At 47.2% G+C, this 17,448-nt stretch overlaps 2 protein-coding genes across 2 annotated transcripts in view; one reads left to right on the forward strand and one right to left on the reverse strand.

Moving 5' to 3' along the window:
• LOC146178335 (BSD domain-containing protein 1-like) overlaps positions 1-17,448 on the forward strand; it is a 69,007-nt gene that overhangs the window by 18,060 nt on the left and 33,499 nt on the right. The window lies entirely within an intron of this gene.
• The window catches only part of LOC146178336 (cytosolic endo-beta-N-acetylglucosaminidase-like), a 28,477-nt gene that overhangs the window by 10,414 nt on the left and 615 nt on the right, over positions 1-17,448 (reverse strand). The window contains exons 2-6 of the mRNA XM_084579583.1: positions 15,371-15,654; positions 12,942-13,090; positions 8,335-8,483; positions 4,712-5,029; positions 1,883-1,986 (exon numbers count right to left, since the gene is read on the reverse strand). Of these exons, the coding sequence (XP_084435709.1) occupies positions 1,883-1,986; positions 4,712-5,029; positions 8,335-8,483; positions 12,942-13,090; positions 15,371-15,654 (1,004 nt within the window). The remainder of the gene's footprint in view (positions 1-1,882; positions 1,987-4,711; positions 5,030-8,334; positions 8,484-12,941; positions 13,091-15,370; positions 15,655-17,448) is intronic.

The following is a 17,448-nucleotide window of genomic DNA, read 5'->3' on the forward strand; positions in this document are numbered from 1 at the left end:
GCAGCGCATTTGTTTTTGTCGCTAGTCGGTGCGCGGAGCCCCCGATGAGCCAAGGAGCGCATGCGCGAGGAGCGAGTGACGTCGCACGGAGCACAGCTGGAGAGCCGCGTCGGAGCCGCCGCCGACTCCACAGCTGCGCGGGTGACTCAAAGGTACCTAAGGCTCCTTCATTTTCATGGAGGAGCCTTAAAAGGTACCGCTGTCGCCGCGCCATCTGCACATGCGCCAGGAGGAAGCGACGTCACATGGTGCACAGCTGGCGCCCCGGGGTCACCGCCGACTCCTCGCGGCATGGTGACCGCCGCAGGCGCGTTCGATCGCCGCGCCGCGCATGCGCAGTGACGTCATTTCTCTTCCGATACACCGGAGCCACTGCACATGCGCGGGGTGTATATATGGGCACCACGCCGGTACCGACGCAGTCAGCCATAAAGAAGCTGAACCCAAATCTTCGTAATTCGTTGCTTCTGCAATTCTACTCGGGATGGCCATTGGTCAAACCACAGCCATTTTTTAAAGACTGGTTAAACTACTCAGTAAAAGCGCAGAAGAAGCAAATTTTTCAGAACCTGAGACTATTCTTCCCAATGTGTGTTTAGCAATACCTTACAATATCTCACAGTTGCTTCGCAGTTAATAGGTCTCCCATAAAACTGGCCATGATATTGTTTGGAAAACCCGCCCATTATCATGCAGTATTGTACTGCAAATCTATATTAACAATATAAACACTATATTTTGCTCATGCTTGTCGCATTCGCATTGCACCTTTTTATTTGAGTTCATCGCCCTTGATTCTTTACAATGTTGGATGAAGTTCTGATGCTGGAGATTTGCAGTAAGTGCATACTGGGTGGAATATGAACCGGTCCTCCTGGATGTCCCAAGGTGCGCCAAACAGTGAAGGCTGTGAAGGAGGTACCTCCCGATTTTAGAGGAAGAGGGTGCTCGGAATGGGGGTTCTCCGAATAATGGTGCTTGCTGCATGCTTGCACTCAGATCGTGTCCTTTTTGGTTAGGCAGGACTATCATCATCATCGTCATCATCCCACTGCAGCGTGAAGGCTTCTTACATATTCCTCCAATTAACCCGGTCTTGTGCTAGCTGTATCCACTTCACCCCTGCAAACTTCTTAAACTCCTCTGCCCACCTGACTTCCTGCCGCCCCTGCTACGCTTTCCTTCCCTTGGTATCCAATTTTTTAAGCATCGGTTATCCTCTCTTCGCACTACATGCCCTGCCCATGCCCATTTCTTCTTCTTTATTTCCACTAAAATGTCATTAACTCGAGTTATTTCTCTGACCCACTCTGTACGCTTCCTATCTCTTAACGTTCCACCTACCATTTTCCGTTCTATAGCCCTCTGCGTTGTCCTGCTACTGCTACAGCGAGCAAAAAATGAATGCACCCTAGGCAGAAAGGGGTAACTTGTCGCTTGCCCTCTTCCAACATGTGAGTTGCTAACAGCCATGCTTATGTTTGACTGCATGATTATAAAACCTTAATCTTAACATGTGTAAACACTGCCTTCAAAATAATATACTTCTTAGCCCTGCTTACACTCTTAACTACAGAAACGCTTTAAACTAGTCTAGAGGATTTCAGGTATGTTAATACGCTGCTGTACAACAATAAAATGAAATCCACCCGGGATTCTTGGTTACTCCCAGACACAGCTGTCACAGCTAAGTTTGAATACAAAAGTTTATTGCTTGTAAGTTAAGTGTCACAATGTGCCGATGTTCTAAGTAACGCGCAACAAAGCTTCCCAGAAGATTCTGGACAAAGACATACATTTCAAGAAGCCATGTTTAAAATTGAAGCTGCATGCCAGCACTGCGTTGCAGAGAGTAGTTCGCGCGCTGCAGTTTTAGACTCACCGGCACTGGTTGGCAATGAATTTCTTCTTTTTCTCCATCTCGTATACCCAGCCGGCACCGAAGACAGCTGCGGACAAGCCGTATTGACGAACTGTTTTGACTGCCTAAAGACAACAGTAAAAGGGGCCTTTGTAAAATGTGTAAAAGCTCAGCGGGGTTCGAATGTTTTCCAAAGCATGTTTAATTCGTCTCCAAATAGAAACCTTCGACGCTTAGAAGGCAACTTCCTAGAGAAAACTTAGGATTTGGATACACTCATCGCTTAAATTCCTATACCTTACATCAATGGAGAAGCGATGGGCATGGGCCGGACATAGAGCGAAATTAAGGTATTCAGCGGTGTCGCGAAACCGGCGCACATTTTCGTTAATTTAACGCGGCGTTTGTGTAGAACGTTCCATAACATTGGAGAAATGTCTCCTTTTCCGCGCGAGGAGAGCTCTTCTTCTTCCATCTTTCAACGGAGATGATGAATAACCCCGTGGCGGAGAAACAGCTGGTCGTCTCCAGAAAGTTCCACCGAGGCTGACCAATGATGACGCGCATATCAGCGGGAGGAAGAGAAAACGTTTGTACAGCGAAAGTTACGTGTATGTGCGCGCCTACCTTGGAGCGACATAACAGACAGACGCGGCGCGCCTTAATATTTAGTTGGCTTCGCTTCAGCAATCTAGCCAGTGTTGCAGCGAGTGTTGTAGTTTGTTATCAAGTGCTATATACTGCTCGGCTTCCGGGGTCAATCCGCTGTTCGGCAAGACCCCTGATCTGAGAGGGAGCTGCGCACGTCTGCAGGACGGCCACAACGTGACTATCCAGGCGACAGTGCCCGATGAGCAATTTGGTGATTATTTTTTCTAACGCTGTCTTGTAATTGCGTATTGTTGTGAAGCTTCCGTGTTTGCCGAAAGCCTCTAACTTGCATGCTTCGCATTGTCCTGTTGTGAACCTTGCCTGTGTGTTTTAGCGTGAATTCCTCTGCATCGTCTCTTGATGTGTATAAAGTGTGTTTTGTTTGTTGATTCTGACTCTGACCCTTACTTTGGCTTGAAAGTGCGAAAGCTGGGCACCAAACGGGCACCCCCTTGTGTCACTACAAGTAGCTGACTTCCGGCTGAGCCTGCCACACAAGTCGAGGGCATCCCCTTTGAGACCGAAACTGCTACCCCCACACACTCTAAGTGTGTCTGGGAGAGTGTGCACCAATACAGTAGTGGTGCATTGTTAATAAATCACAGTTATTAACGGGTGACAGATGGGTCCTATCGGAAACGGGTTAGATCTGTGCGGAAAGAGGTGGTATACGGGCACGTTAAGATGTCAGAATACTAATTTTCCCGTGGGGGATAATTGATATGTGGAGGCGGACTTTAAAATACTGAAATGAACCCATTTTCGCTGCTGATAAGACGGTGGCAGTATATGATGATTTCGCTTCCTCCATCCAAGCATAAGCTGCGCAGTCTTCAGAAAGTCGTTATCTTGTCAGCCATCTCTGTTCTTCAAATGAGGTATTGAATTTCATATGCAGTTTAGAGATCACGTGCTTCCTGCTTCTAAATGTTAGGACAATATCCTTTTTAGCAGTAGTGTCCCATTGTACTCAAACGCCTTCTTAAAATAAGCTAGGTTTTTGCATGCTGGTAAGCAGGAATAGGCAATCTCTGAAGGAAAACGTCAGTCCCATCGCGGAAACTTAAGATGAGGACCGCTTGTTTTTCGTTTGAGCGGTTGATTACATGGTCTCTTTTTCTATGTGCTAATGTTAGTTTTTCGAAAGCGATAGAGACTCAATGATGGCATATTGCAAGAAAAAGGATGAGGAGAAACGCTCCCCTGGGACTGTCCCAAAATATAAGCCGACTGGAGGCTTTGCAAATGCATAAGAATGGCATGGTGGTCATATATAAGGCACGTGATATTTTTCCGTTGAAATTAAAATCACGCCTTTTTCAATAGAGCTAAGAAAAAAATATTTGTCGAAGTGAAGGTACTGTTGTCTATCTACCGGTTCGCACAACCACAACTGCCAGTTTTTATTATTCAACGAGTGAAAAATTTTAGAAGGAAATTTCGGGCTCCATTTACTTTTGTGTTCACCGGTACATGTTGTGACCACTTTTTCGAATTTGTGAAAATAAACCGTGAAATATCAGAACAAGGCCAGATAAATCTTTGGTAGAACATGTGCAGACAAACATGCGTTCGATAAAGGTACGTTTGAGCCACTTGGATCATCAAAATAGACTAAGCTTTTCTTTCTGGGTTATCAAATGAGCTGATATATTTCCTGCGTCCGCGAGTTTCGGGTTCTATTAAATACAGAACTACGAGGCCCAACAACAATACCTACCAAAGCCTTCACATGGTAACATACAAAGTGTATTAACAAAATCGAACTCTACGGCACTGTGTTCGTCCCCCCATATAGTCTTCCTTCTTTTTCTTTCCTTTGGCCACGTGCCTTTGCGCTGAAAAGTATGTCCTTAAATCTCGAGTACCAACTAGCCCAACAACTAACACTACTGAAGTACAGCACATGTACATGAAATAAAGCTAATACTCCTATCGAACGAAACTAAGAAACAGCGCTAACAGATGGGTCGAGTGGAAGACGAGAGAGAACATGCGCTGTGTCTGTCTCGTCTTCCCTCTCGTCCCGTCTGTTAGCGCTGCTTCCTCGTTCCGTTCAACATGAACCAACCAGCCCGACAAATCCCTCTTCGTACTCCTATCAACGTCTGCGTACCACATTCAAATTGCTTTAACTGTTGAATGTATGCTGCGCACTGGTTAGCGCCGTCGTGAGGAATAATTTCTTCAGGGAATTACCTCGACCATTTCGTAGCCGCCGTGGTACGCCGTGCCTCTGCCGAAGACGTCAATGCCTGCATAGACGTCGGCCTTGCGGCAACCCGCCAGCTGCGCCGATTTTTGGAGCAGGTCTTCGGTCCAGCAAAAATGAAGGAAGATGCCGTCACAGAGTTCGAAGAAACTGAAGTTCTTCGTGTTAAGCTCGTTGTGTGGCCTTGCTTTCCCCAGCGTGTCGACTCCGTCGTACCAGATGACCAGTGAACCGGGGACAGCGCTGTGCGTCTTCTCAGTGATAGCCGCGAGGAGGTCCTTGATGACGGATACGCTGCTGGAATGCTGGGAACAGTTAAGTGCGTAGTCAGGCTGTTCCTTGCACACGCCACCTTCGAGGAGGTTTTGTTTTTGCGGTAGTACTAGTATAAAAGAGCAGGAAGTCAGATGGTAAGAAATACAATCCTGAACGCATTATCACGTGTAGCAGGTGCGACAAATGCACACCAGTTATCGTCGGCTAAGTATATGGCACTGCTGTCACCGGAATCATAGGAAAAAAATAACTTTAGAAGTTCCCAAGCTCAAACCAAGTCACGATCATCGCAACCCTCTGATACTGTGTGTCGGATACCAAGCTGTTACAAATGGAAATCCTGAGCATCGTGACGAATCGCAACACAAACAGCAATGAATCATTCCCAGCCCACAAACCTTGCGCAGTTTATGCTCGCCTTGAATTAGGTTTCATCATCATCATCATCATCATCATCATCAGCATCATCATCATCATCATCATCATCATCATCAGCAGCCTTACTATACCCACTCCAGGGCGAAGGCCTCTCCTATATTTCTCCACTTAACCCGGTACTGTGCTAGCTGCATCCGCTTGACCCCTGCGAACTTCTTAACATCATCCGCCCACCTAACTTTCTGCCTCCCCCTGCTACGCTTTCCTTCCCTTGGAATCCAGTTTGTTACCCTAAGCGACCATCGGTTATCCTCCCTTCGCACTACATGTCCTGCCCATGCCCATTTCTTCTTCTTAATTTCCACTAGAATGTCGGTAACCTGAGTTATTTCTCTGACCCACTCTGCACGCTTCCTATCTCTTAATGTTACCCCTACCATTTTTCGTTACATAGCCCTCTGGGTTGTCCTCAACTTAAGTAGAACTCTCTTGGTTAGCCTCCACGTTTCAGCCCCAGGTGAGTACAGGTAAGATGCAACTGTTATATACTTTCCTCTTTAGCGATACCGGTAAGCTGCTAGGTTTAGTTTAGTTAAACACTCAACGTGAGTCAAGCTAAAATGTAAGCCGTAGAAGAGGCCGCTAGATAAATTCGACCACTGGTGTCCTTTACTGTGCACTGACTTCACAGGGTATACCCGGACACTTTCCGTTTCACTCCGTCATTCACTGATTGGAGCTGCGCAGAATGACACCTGGCCGGTGTGTAAATAGTTTCCACAAACTACAATCTCTGTTACTGTCTTACGCATTCGGACGAGAAGAAAAACAATGATTTAGCTCAAAAGAGAATATATATATATATATATATATATATATATATATATATATATATATATATATATATATATATATATATATATATATATATATATATATATATATATTAATCCTTCCCATCTGCAGCTTTTCATTGCGGAGTCTTCTACCACGGCAAGGAACTTAGATACGGTATTCATCCCACAAAAAAATTCTTAGACCCTTTTTATATGTTTGGTTATATTTTTCGCACATGTGACTTGTTCCATAAAAGCAAACACAGCCTTAATAAAGCCCACTTGTCAATAATGTCCGCATTTAGGCGCCAATACAAGAAACCCGCCAGCTTCCCCGTAATTTGCTTTTGTTGAAATAAGAAACTACATCAGTCTGCATGTTAGGATACATTATTAAAATTTGATTGCTGAATGTGCCAATTGTTGCATGATATATTAGCTTGCGCTTTCCCACTCTCTTGATTGACGTCAGTCAATTTAATATCGATTAAAGGCGTAGCACGGTTTGCGAGCTGCGTCACTTTTCGTGGCATGCACATAATCTTATATAATTTTTCCTCCTGCCCTCCATTGAATCAGTCTAAAAAAAAAAAAAAAAACATATCAACGTTTTGTTGTGATACAGTTCATATGTCGATTTGGGCACCTGTATCACAATTCGAAGGGAGTATATAGCCTAGTTTTCTGTTAGCGTTTACGCGTTTACCCTATGCTCTCCCCTGCGCATCGTTTCATCATCATTATGCTCATGATTTATGTTCAGTTTGTGGGGATTAATAATTCCCTGCGCCATTATAAAGGGCCGCGCGTAATTAACACGCGGGATTACGCGCGGTGCTAGGGAGGACCGCGAGGAGAGGGCACACTGGCCACTCTCCCAGGCTCCCGCGGTGACACCGCGCGGGTTTCCGTCTCTCCTCCCGGCCTACCCGGTAAACCTCCTCTCCCCGACCCGAGGTGAGGAGCGCGTCTGTCGCAACCTCTCGGGGTCTTTCGGCGGTTGAGCGTGCACGCGCACGGTTCAGCATTTTCCGTCGGGGAGACCGCCGTCTTCACCCTCTGCTCCCGGTGGCGAGCAGGCCTCTGTGCTCTACATGTGATGTGTGTGAAAATTTTGAACATTTGGTAACCTCCTGTCAACGGTTTACTGCACATCGCAGGACACTGCGCAATAATTTAAGCTTACCTAAAGACACAACCTTGCGCCTTGAACATGTCCTGGGTCCTTGGTGCGACGGATCGTCTGCTGCGCAAGCTACCAAGGCCTTACTAACTTTTCTGAAGGACACAGGGTTGATTAATACCCTTTAAAACTCATCTGTGTGTGATCATGTGCGTGTAAAAGTTAACTTTTCTTAAGGACACAGGATTGATCAATACCCTTTAAAACTCATCTATGTGTGATTATGTGCGTGTGAAAGTTAACTTTTCTTAAGGACACAGGGTTGATCAATACCCTTTAAAACTCATCTGTGTGATTATGTGCGTGTGAAAGTGTACGACACCGATTCTCTTTTTTTCTCATTTATTTCCCCTTCCCCTCCCACACTCTGTCACCCTCATCCCTCAACCCTCATCAGGAGTAGCATGCTAGGCTTTCCACCAGGCAGACATCTCCTGTTGCCATTAAAATATATCTCTCTCTCTCTCTGCTCCCGGATCCACCGCTCTATAATTGTTTTCGCCTCATCGCACTTTACTGGTTCCCCCCCCCCCCCCCCCCCCCCTGTGTAATATAAATGAACACAATTTGCTCATTATGCCCCACCCTAGATGATGCAGTGGTTAGGACGTTCGGCAAGGATGTGGGATGAAATCCCGGCCGCCGCGGCCGTTTTTAATGGAAGTGAAAAGCAAGGAGCCTGTGTCCAGTGTGATGTAAGCGCACGTTAAAAAACCCCAGGTGGTCGAGAAATTTCCAGAGCTAATTACTGCAGCGTCTCTCATAGCCCGAGTCGCTTCGAGGTTTTAAACCCCACACACCAACCAAGCCAACAATTTGCTCTTTTTTTTTTTTTAACTCATAGTAGACACAGCATGAGACGGTTATCGGCCCGATCGTGAGCTACTTTTGTTCCTTTACATAAGTTACTCCAGGCGTGTAACGTATAGGCACTGACCACTTTGCACCCAATGGAGACCAGCCATCCGTCAAACCTTCCCCTCGCAGCAAGACAGGCCAATTTCTCCGCGACTTGATGGACTAGTCCCGAATTCTTGACGGCATTGATAATTTTGACGCCTTCGCTCGACTCCAGCATGAAGGTACCTGAAATGCACGAAGGCACACAGTTTGCTTCGACACTGCTTACTAAATCAAAAGATGGGCACGGGAACAATAAGACCGCGCTAAGCGCGGGCGTATATCTTTTTGATCTCCGATAATACCCTTATAGCCCACAGGGCATTATAGAGAGGAGTGGGTACATTGATATAAAATGAAATTGGTAAAAAAGGAGGTAACTCATGCATATATCATGCCTACAGAATTGATAAACATTATTGCGACCAAGAAAACGAACTGCGAGAAAATACATGTTTCGAAAAAGCAATACAATACAATAATTAAGAAGAATTCTGCCGCCAAAATGAATATATTCACAAAAACAATTAAAAAAAGTAGAGCTAAATACCCGATATTCAAAACGAAGTGAACCAATTGAGGGTAACTTATTATATTAACGATAATTTATTATATTACGATTTACCATGTATGGTAAACCGTATTATAATAAATTATCGTCATTTGCTGCTACAATATTCGATGGTAGATAGTTCCAAACTGACGGTGTTTTTGGAATGAAAGAATTTGGGCAGAATGTTGTAATGTAACAAGGAACACCAAGTTTTCGTTAGTGATCGATGCGGCATGATACATATGTTGGTGTAATGATCAATGTATATTTAAGAGTGGCGTTCATGTAAATTAAAAAAAAAAATAGCCACAGACGTGACACGTCTCTCTCCAAAGCAAGAGGGGTTAATGGCAAACTATTTTAAGTCGAAATACTTTATATGTTCAGGAGTGTCCGTCCGTCCGTGCGTGGGTGCGTCCGCGAGAACTGCCACACTTCGCGAGATTCCGCCAGATACCCCGAGATGCTGCGGGGTTCTGTTTACGTTTAAAGCTTTCAGTGAACAACTTTAATTAGTGGTAGATAGTGACCGATAATGATAGTGGTAGTTAGTGACAGTGACTGGTGATGTCATCGGTCATCATCAGACAGGACGTCATGACCGCATGTGACACCACTATGACGTCACAAAGAAGTCGCCAGAACAGGAACGAAGAAACGGTGGCCATGCAGCAGGTGAAGAATACATATGGCAACGGGGTCGGAGCGTGGCAGACGGCATAAAGTGACCGCGTGTGCGGGAGCAATAATCATTTAGACGGCGGAGACAGAAGGCGAGACGTCAGGGCTGTGCGGTTTTGAGGACCATCGTGCAGCTAGTCACGGGGGTAGACAAAGGGACTGCAGCTTTGGAGCTGGTGCAGGAAACACGCATCGACACTGCCTTCCTAAGTGATGGACGCATCGCAGTCACGATTCGAACTGTTTAGATGCTCTTTCGGCTATGCTTCGGATGCCCCAGCGAGAACCAATCGAGCACTCGAGCTATCGAGAACATCCCTCGTCAGAACCGAACATTCTTAACCAGACAGCGTTGAAATCCCCGTGGTGCTCAGCCATATCGCTGTAGTTGGAGTTCATATAAATATCGCGGGAATGTCTACGAAACATGGTATAGTTTGCAAGCGACATGAACGTGCACTGATTGGTCAAATGGTTGTGCGACATCACAAGACCATATGACGTGGCAGGAGCTGTGACCACAGGCTTCTCCGTTGAGATTTGTGGTTGAGATGTAGATCGAACCTTTCATAGCACTTGGACAAGTAAGGCACCCTAACCTTAAAGGGCCACTGTCCAGGGAAGGCCCTTTTAAGAAAAGGAGCCCAGTGTTTCGATCAGGTACCGGAGATAGTCTGTGCAAAATTCTACAGCGACACGCGCGCCGCAAAGCATCGAAAATACAATTCAAAGCTCCCTCATGCTCTCCTTTGAGAAGCCAGCTTCACCATTTCCTGCGCTGGCCCGACGGGCCCCGATAATGACGTACGTACCGCGAACGACGTCCATTGGTCCGTCTCGCTGACTGACGGGAGAAGGATGGGTGTCTACCGCTCGCAGCGCGCTTTTTCCTCGCCACGGCCAGACTGAATCCAGCGGCGCGCGCTCCCTCGACCGTTTTTTTTTTTTTCTTCGCGCTCGCGGAGAGCCCACGCCCCACCTCCCGCCAAACGCGGAGGAGGAATGGGAATTTGTATTGCGGAGGCTAGACGACCTCGGGCAGGAGAGTGAAAAACCTTTGCGAGGGAACGGAAGGAGAGAGGCAGGATAGAATCGGGTGATTGCGGTGGCTGTAACTGCGTTATTAGTTACTCTTTTCAAAAATATTTTGCGGCCTTGCGTTCTAGAGGCGAAGTCTCACAGTCACCGGGGAAGAAAATATTTTCGACCGGAGGGTGGACAGTGGGCCTTTAAGCCACGCTGGTATATCCGAAAGGCATGGCTGAAGGGGGCTTATAAAGCTATGCCGCTCCTTGGTTTGATTTATGGGGTTTAATGTTCCAAAGCTACTGCGGCTATGAGATACCAAGATACTTCCTTGGGCGATTTGATAAACATCCATTGTTAATAAAAACAGCTCGAACAGGAAGACACAAGACAAGATAAAAGGACTCTACAGGACAAGCGCTGATTCACAACCTAGCCTCAGCCTTTAATCCAAGGCCCAGGTAAAAACAGGTGTGACGAAAACGAAACTTTCGCGTGAAACATCCTTGGGTTTATCTGCTAAACAAGAAGTTACTCAAAAAATAAACCTCTTTGCTTGAAAGAGCAAGAGAATTGTCTTGCTGACGCACTTGATGTCCCTTGAAATAAAATATGCTTCTACCAGTTCTTTCAACTTTTCTTTGTGCTGATACAAAATTCTAACCTGGTCAAATAGGGGAGTACACTTCTCCTTCTTCATCGTCTCACAGGAATGACAATGGGAGACCAGAAGAGTTTTGTCCTTGCTACTTTCGAAGTTGTTTCAGTGTTCCTGTAGCCTCTTGTTGATACACCGTCCTTGTCTGTCCTATACAACAGGCTTTACAAGAGAGCGGAAACCTGTACACAACACCAGACTTGCAGCTGACAAATGGGTCTCTATGTTTAACACAACATTCCTGCTTCTTAGGTCAGCATTCTATTTGAATAGCAGGGTAGATCCTCTTCATCTTGAGCGGGGCGGTCAGTGCAACATCTACACCATATCTCTTGCCAACATTCTCGCCAACCATACATATCTATAGGGCTAGCAAGTCACGTGGTAGACTAACGGCCGTCTTTATCGCTGAATATTTGTTCAGCGTTATAGCTACGCATGCATAAATCAGGAACTAAAATTGATTATTTTAATTCCCTCCTGTTGTCATATCAACGTGGGACATTGTACGAGGGATTGAAATACCGACGACTGAGCGTAATCAAAGCTGCAAACTCCGATATGCAAAACAACGTTCTCCTTTCGCCTGCTCGCAACTTCTCGTGCCATCAAGCAGTCATGAGGTGCCTTGACTCACGGCAACCGCGTCTCTTACCTCGGCTAAACATATTGTGAGCCTTCTGTGGACCTTCTTTCATTTGTACATGCCATGATCTTCTTCTTTCATTTGCACATACCATCATCATCCTCCCGCGGCGCCGGCTCCGGCCCGCGCCTGGGTTCGTGATCGGATTAAAACGCTAGACAAGGCTTCGCTGTCCTTGCCGTCACGACCTCGCCGTCTCGACCTAGCCTTCTTTTACAATATTCATTTTCTATGCCCGATCACCTGCGAACGCCCATATATTATTGTGAGACTAGACTGACTCCCTAAAGCATTTTCGCCTGATTGAAACGGAGTGATTTTGACCCGTAAGTGTCCACTTTGTCTGCAAACGTGTTTTTATGCATATATAAATACGATACGACACAATAGGCCTAGTTGGGACCATGAGGTGAAACTTGTAGAGTCCCATATTTACTTATATCCCTCCCCCTATACAATAACGCTCATCAGTATAATGTAGGTACTGTAAACAAATAATGTAACGACGCGTGAGAAGTATGGGGTGTCTATTGTGGCCTCTTATCATATAGCATAATGATTCAGAAATTCGGAAATATTGCTTTTAAAGAGGAATGCGCGTGCTTCTCTTTCTTTGTACTTGAGACAATAGCAGGCGGATGAATCGATAGAGCGCTAACTCACCAGGGAGGTTGGGCGAATAAGAAATGTTTTTGGGAACGGGGTGGCTGAAGCGTGCGCAATAGGTTAACTACATGAAGTAGAGATAGAGGCGTTTTTCCTATGATACGCCTAGTTGGGACAATGAGAGTTATCAATGCCGGAGGAGCCGAATTTCGGTCACTAGAACCCTTTTTCAATTTGCATTCAACGGCGCAGAGATTCGTAAGTGACGCCTGCGTTGCGCTCCTAAGCAATGAGCATCGAAAAAGGCAGAGATCGCTCGCAGGTCTCAGTGTTAAGCTAACTTACAATCCGTCGCGTTGAGTCTCCCACAGCTGCACAAGCCGTCTGCGTAACAGATTTTTTTCAGTTTTAATTTTTTATATAATTATATTAACTTGACCCTCGCTATAACCTGCGATAATCGCAAAAACTCACCCAGGACCTTGACACCGTGCCTGTGAGCAGCCGTGATCCAGCTCGGAGGTGGAATGGTGACCAGGTTGTGTGTGTAGTAGACGAAAGTGTTGATGGTGTGCCAGTGGTGGAACCGGTACTGGTTCCTCTCGTGGCTACCATGGATACGCCTGCAGAGGCCACAGATGAAAATAGACTTAAAGCACAGTGACTCTCTGTTACTCTCGTCCAAATCATAGCTTGGAGAGACGGACATGACCTTGGTATCAAGGACACGAGCAATGTGTTGGGATTTATTCATTACACTGCACTCGGAGACATGGCCAATTGTGCAGTGTAGACAAACTTGCACCAGTCCGCCGCTCTGTCAATTTTATTTTACAAGGGTTCCATTTATTTATCAGTTTTACTCCCGAAGTTTACGATGATAAAAGCTCTGTTAAGGTGCCTGCTGAGGGTAAAAATTGTTGTTTTTCTTGCTTCCTCGGAAAAAGAAAATTATGTGCTGTGCTAGGGGCTCGTTTATCCAACACCTTATAGAAATATCAGAGCCATCTACCTGTATCAGTCGTTCGCAAGACCATAGAAGGTAACCATCCCATACGCTAGATGACAAGCAGCAGGTCAGAAAAGGACTCAGAGCTATTAGGAATTCCCGTGAAATCTCTAGAGTGTGACAAAGTCGCGACCACTGTCGTATGTGAGGAGTCTACTCTGCTTGCACAGTCAATGCTCCGGGTGCGTATTCGAGCAAGCAGTTCGAGAAAATGATTTTACAATAATTGTCCACAACTGGACGCTTTGTATATACGCACACACTTTCAAAAGTTTGTCATGCTAAACAGAAAAAAAAAAACACTCTTCAAAGCGCGTTGCATCTCTTTAAGTGAAGTTAAAATAATGACAGCCCCTAAAGCCAGGGCAACACCTAGCCTGTCATGGATGAAATGTACGACAATAACCTGGTGGAGCATAACTTAGCCGTTTGTGGTGTGGGATGTCATTTATTCGATACGTGCTGCCGTGCAGCACAGCATGGAAGCTGAAAACGGATTTCGTGTTCTCTCTCGATGCTGGCGCAATCTATCGCTCAGTGAAATAACCAGTAGAAGCTCATCTGCATTAACGACCGAGCGGCCTCGAGTAGAAGATCCCAATATGCATGTTTGTCCACTGATAAGCCTGCAAAGCAGGCGGTGGCTTTACTCTCATCCTGCATGCTGTTTTGAGATAACAGCGGCCACAGCCTGTGGGCGATTCCTCTGCCCGAGGGATGCGCACGACAAATACACAGCGGGCCGTATAACAAACATCTTTAATCTCACGTCAGCGTGGGGGTCGTCCAAGGTTGTGCGGGGTCGTCGTCCGGGGGGCTGCGGGTCGTCTCCGTGGAGAAGCGTCAGGAGCGAAGAAGCAGGAACAAAGAGAGCGAGACCGCGGCGCGTGCCTTCCTTTATAGGCCCCTCGGGGAGAGGGAAACAGGCAGCGCGCAGGGAGCATTGGGAAGTGGCTTCGAATGCGTGGCGCGCCACGGGCCCTACAGATATGTGGCGCAGGGCCCCACAAGCCACAACGCGGCACACACTGCAAAGCCGCACGCGTCCTCATGATGGCACGCCATGCAAGAGGCGGCAGTTACGAGAACGGTGGACGAATTCGAAGCTTCCTGTTGCAAACTACTACCACCTCACTCAGAACATCTATTCCGTTATCAGCAAATTCGCAGCTCCAATTCGTGGGTGGCGCTTCCCAGCTCACCCAGAAGGCGCGCGCCGAGACGCTTCCGCGACTACGCATACCGCTCCCGGCCTCTAGATCGGAAGGGACGCAGGACGAGCTCGGAGAAGTGTAAAGAGCGCGGTGCTAACACCCCAGTGCACAGAACTGGTACACTGGTACACTGGCACCACTGGCACAGAACAAACAATACAAGCTAGCAAAGACTACCTAGGATCCAGGCGTGCCTCGTCTGTTGTTTTGCTGGCTTCAGTTGCTTCTCAGTAAAGTTCGGGCAAGGAAAACCCGCGAACTCCAACAGCTAAAGGTCACAACGCAAAAGTTCCACTCTATAAAAACAAAAAAAAAATAGTATTACATGCACAAATGTTAGACGCCGCACCAAGAGCCTTAATTAGTCATGATAAGACAAAAAACTTGCGACCCCTGCTTGATCAAACCCAATTTTCAGCAGCCACATCCTTCCTGTCCTAGATAATTCCTTACCTCACCTCGCGCCTCATTCTATCGCCTGCTGCCAGCCCTACCCAGTCCTTTGTCCTATCACATCAAATGTTATTTTTTCACTTTACATATGTCACATCCCTGTCGCTGCCACTGTTGATGCCAGGATATCTTATGTGCTTATTTCCTAACTCAAGGTGATATCCTGACGTCACTGTGCTATACATAAACCCATAATCAACATCGATCTAGATAAAAATCATGCCCACCTGTCCTCGTGGTAGCCGCCCATCATGTCATGGCAGAAGAGGGTCTTTGGATCCTCCGGGCTTCCGCGCCTGATGGCGACATTCAGCGGCTCGACAAAGCACAGCATCGGGTCGGAGTGCTCCAGCAGCTCTTCTAGCGTCGTGAGTGGGCCAGCCTCAATGTAGGGCACGTATCTGACAACCTTGGTCGGGGTCGGCTGCTCGTCTCCGCGGGACAGGTAGCCGCCCATGGCTGCTGGGTGTGTGGCGGCGGAGCTCCAGGCCACTTGCCCACTGCGCCGATGCTGCGAATGTCGGAGCTCCAGGCGTAGCTGGCCGTCGTGTAGCAATCTTCCTCTATGCCGTAGGTGCGCGAGCGTGGAGTTTCTCAAATTATAACCTCTACTTTTTCCTCCTCTGAGTATAAATCATGAAACAATAAAAAACCTTGGATTGACAAATTGAGGCCAAAACTGACAGAAATATGTTCTCGCAGAATCAGCCTTTTGCGTAAAAAATTCCGAGTGTAGCGGGACGTGCTTCTGTAAGCACGAACGCCAAGACGCTACTCTACTCAGCAGGCAAAAGCCCCCTAGGCTTTATTGAGCACAAATATATATATATATATCTTTTTTTTTTCAAAAAGTTTGCCACAAGGCATAAGTTGAGAAAGGGGGAATGGGATGCAGGAGATAGAAAGCTAAAAGAAGGAGTGAAGTCCAGTTGCGCTTAGATATTCGCAGAGGTTGGCGGTGTAGCGATTGTCTATTGCCCACTTCTCGTAATCACAATCGCGATTGCACCGCAGGCCCACCTTCATGAGTATCCGTTGTCTAATGTGAGTCGTTGATGGACACGTCCTCAACAAGTGACGCACATCGCAGACCTCAGGTGCAGTGTCACAGTGAGGGCACCTGTCAGTCACTGGCAGATCTTTATGACGCCAACGATGTCGTACAGATGGGGTCATAGCCGCTCTGCCCGAATCCGGCACACTGTTACCTCCTCCTGCCGAGTAAGACTACGGGGGAGAGGGTGCGAACACGGAGGAATGAGAGTGCGTGTTCGCCTGGCGCAGAACTTGAGAATCGGAAACGTGGGACAGGAACGGATCTGGGGGAAGAGGGGAAGGTAGTGGATCGCCTGATGTGTTTATGTGCGTCATAGCATCCGCTTGAATATTATGTGGATCGCGAGCATGGCCGCGAATCCAGTGTATGCGCACAGGACATGTAGGAACTGGCGGAAGGCAATAAACGGTATTGTAAATGGCTTAGCCAGGGAAGCAGTGGTGCCACTTAGCAGCATATGCACACAACACATCCCCCTTTGTTTAGGAAGGTATAGTATGCACAGCACTACACATCACAAGTCGTCTTTTCGGCCTTCGGATCAGTCTTTCATACATGGACACACGACTGGGTGATGAAGGTTGTGACTTGGGTGAAGCCGATGAAGTCGAGGTAGGAACAACTACCTCCGGCTCTGCAGTAGTAGACTCGCCATCGGATGGCTTCATTTCTGACGGCTCCTCTCCGGCAACAGGTTCAGCAGGGCCCTCGGACACTGGGGCGTTAATCATTGGAACGAGATGCATGTAGCCAATTACGTTGGAGAACACACTTCAGGGTCTCCACGATGTACGACCGGAGACCATCGCATCGGAGACTAGAACCATTGCAGGGCTATTTATGTCCCGCACCCAGACTTGATCACCAGTCTGAAGTAAGCGCTGTATATATTTGAGCCGCATGCCTCCGGTTGCAGTCCGCATGCCTGCGTCCTCTGATTAGCTCGATCACGAAGGTTAAAAAACTGCGACGAGGGCCAGCTTGGCTCGAGCTGCTGTGCTATCTTAGGAGCTCTGATTTGTAGCCGTCTACCCATGAGAGATTGTGCAGGGTTCACAGCGTTGAAGTGTTCCTGTGACCATACTCTCCACCTCACCGTTGGACTGCGCGGAAAACTTGGGCTGCTGGTGACATACATGGCCATAAGCCTATGCAAAGATAGAGAAGTAATGATGAGAACTGTGGACTGTTGTCGCTGCGGACGACGTTTGGAATGCCGTGGCGTGAAAAGACGCTCCTGATGGCTGT

Source organism: Amblyomma maculatum, chromosome 9, assembly GCF_055883805.1.
Source record: "Amblyomma maculatum isolate TAMU_Amacu chromosome 9, ASM5588380v1, whole genome shotgun sequence".
Classification (NCBI taxonomy): domain Eukaryota; kingdom Metazoa; phylum Arthropoda; class Arachnida; order Ixodida; family Ixodidae; genus Amblyomma; species Amblyomma maculatum.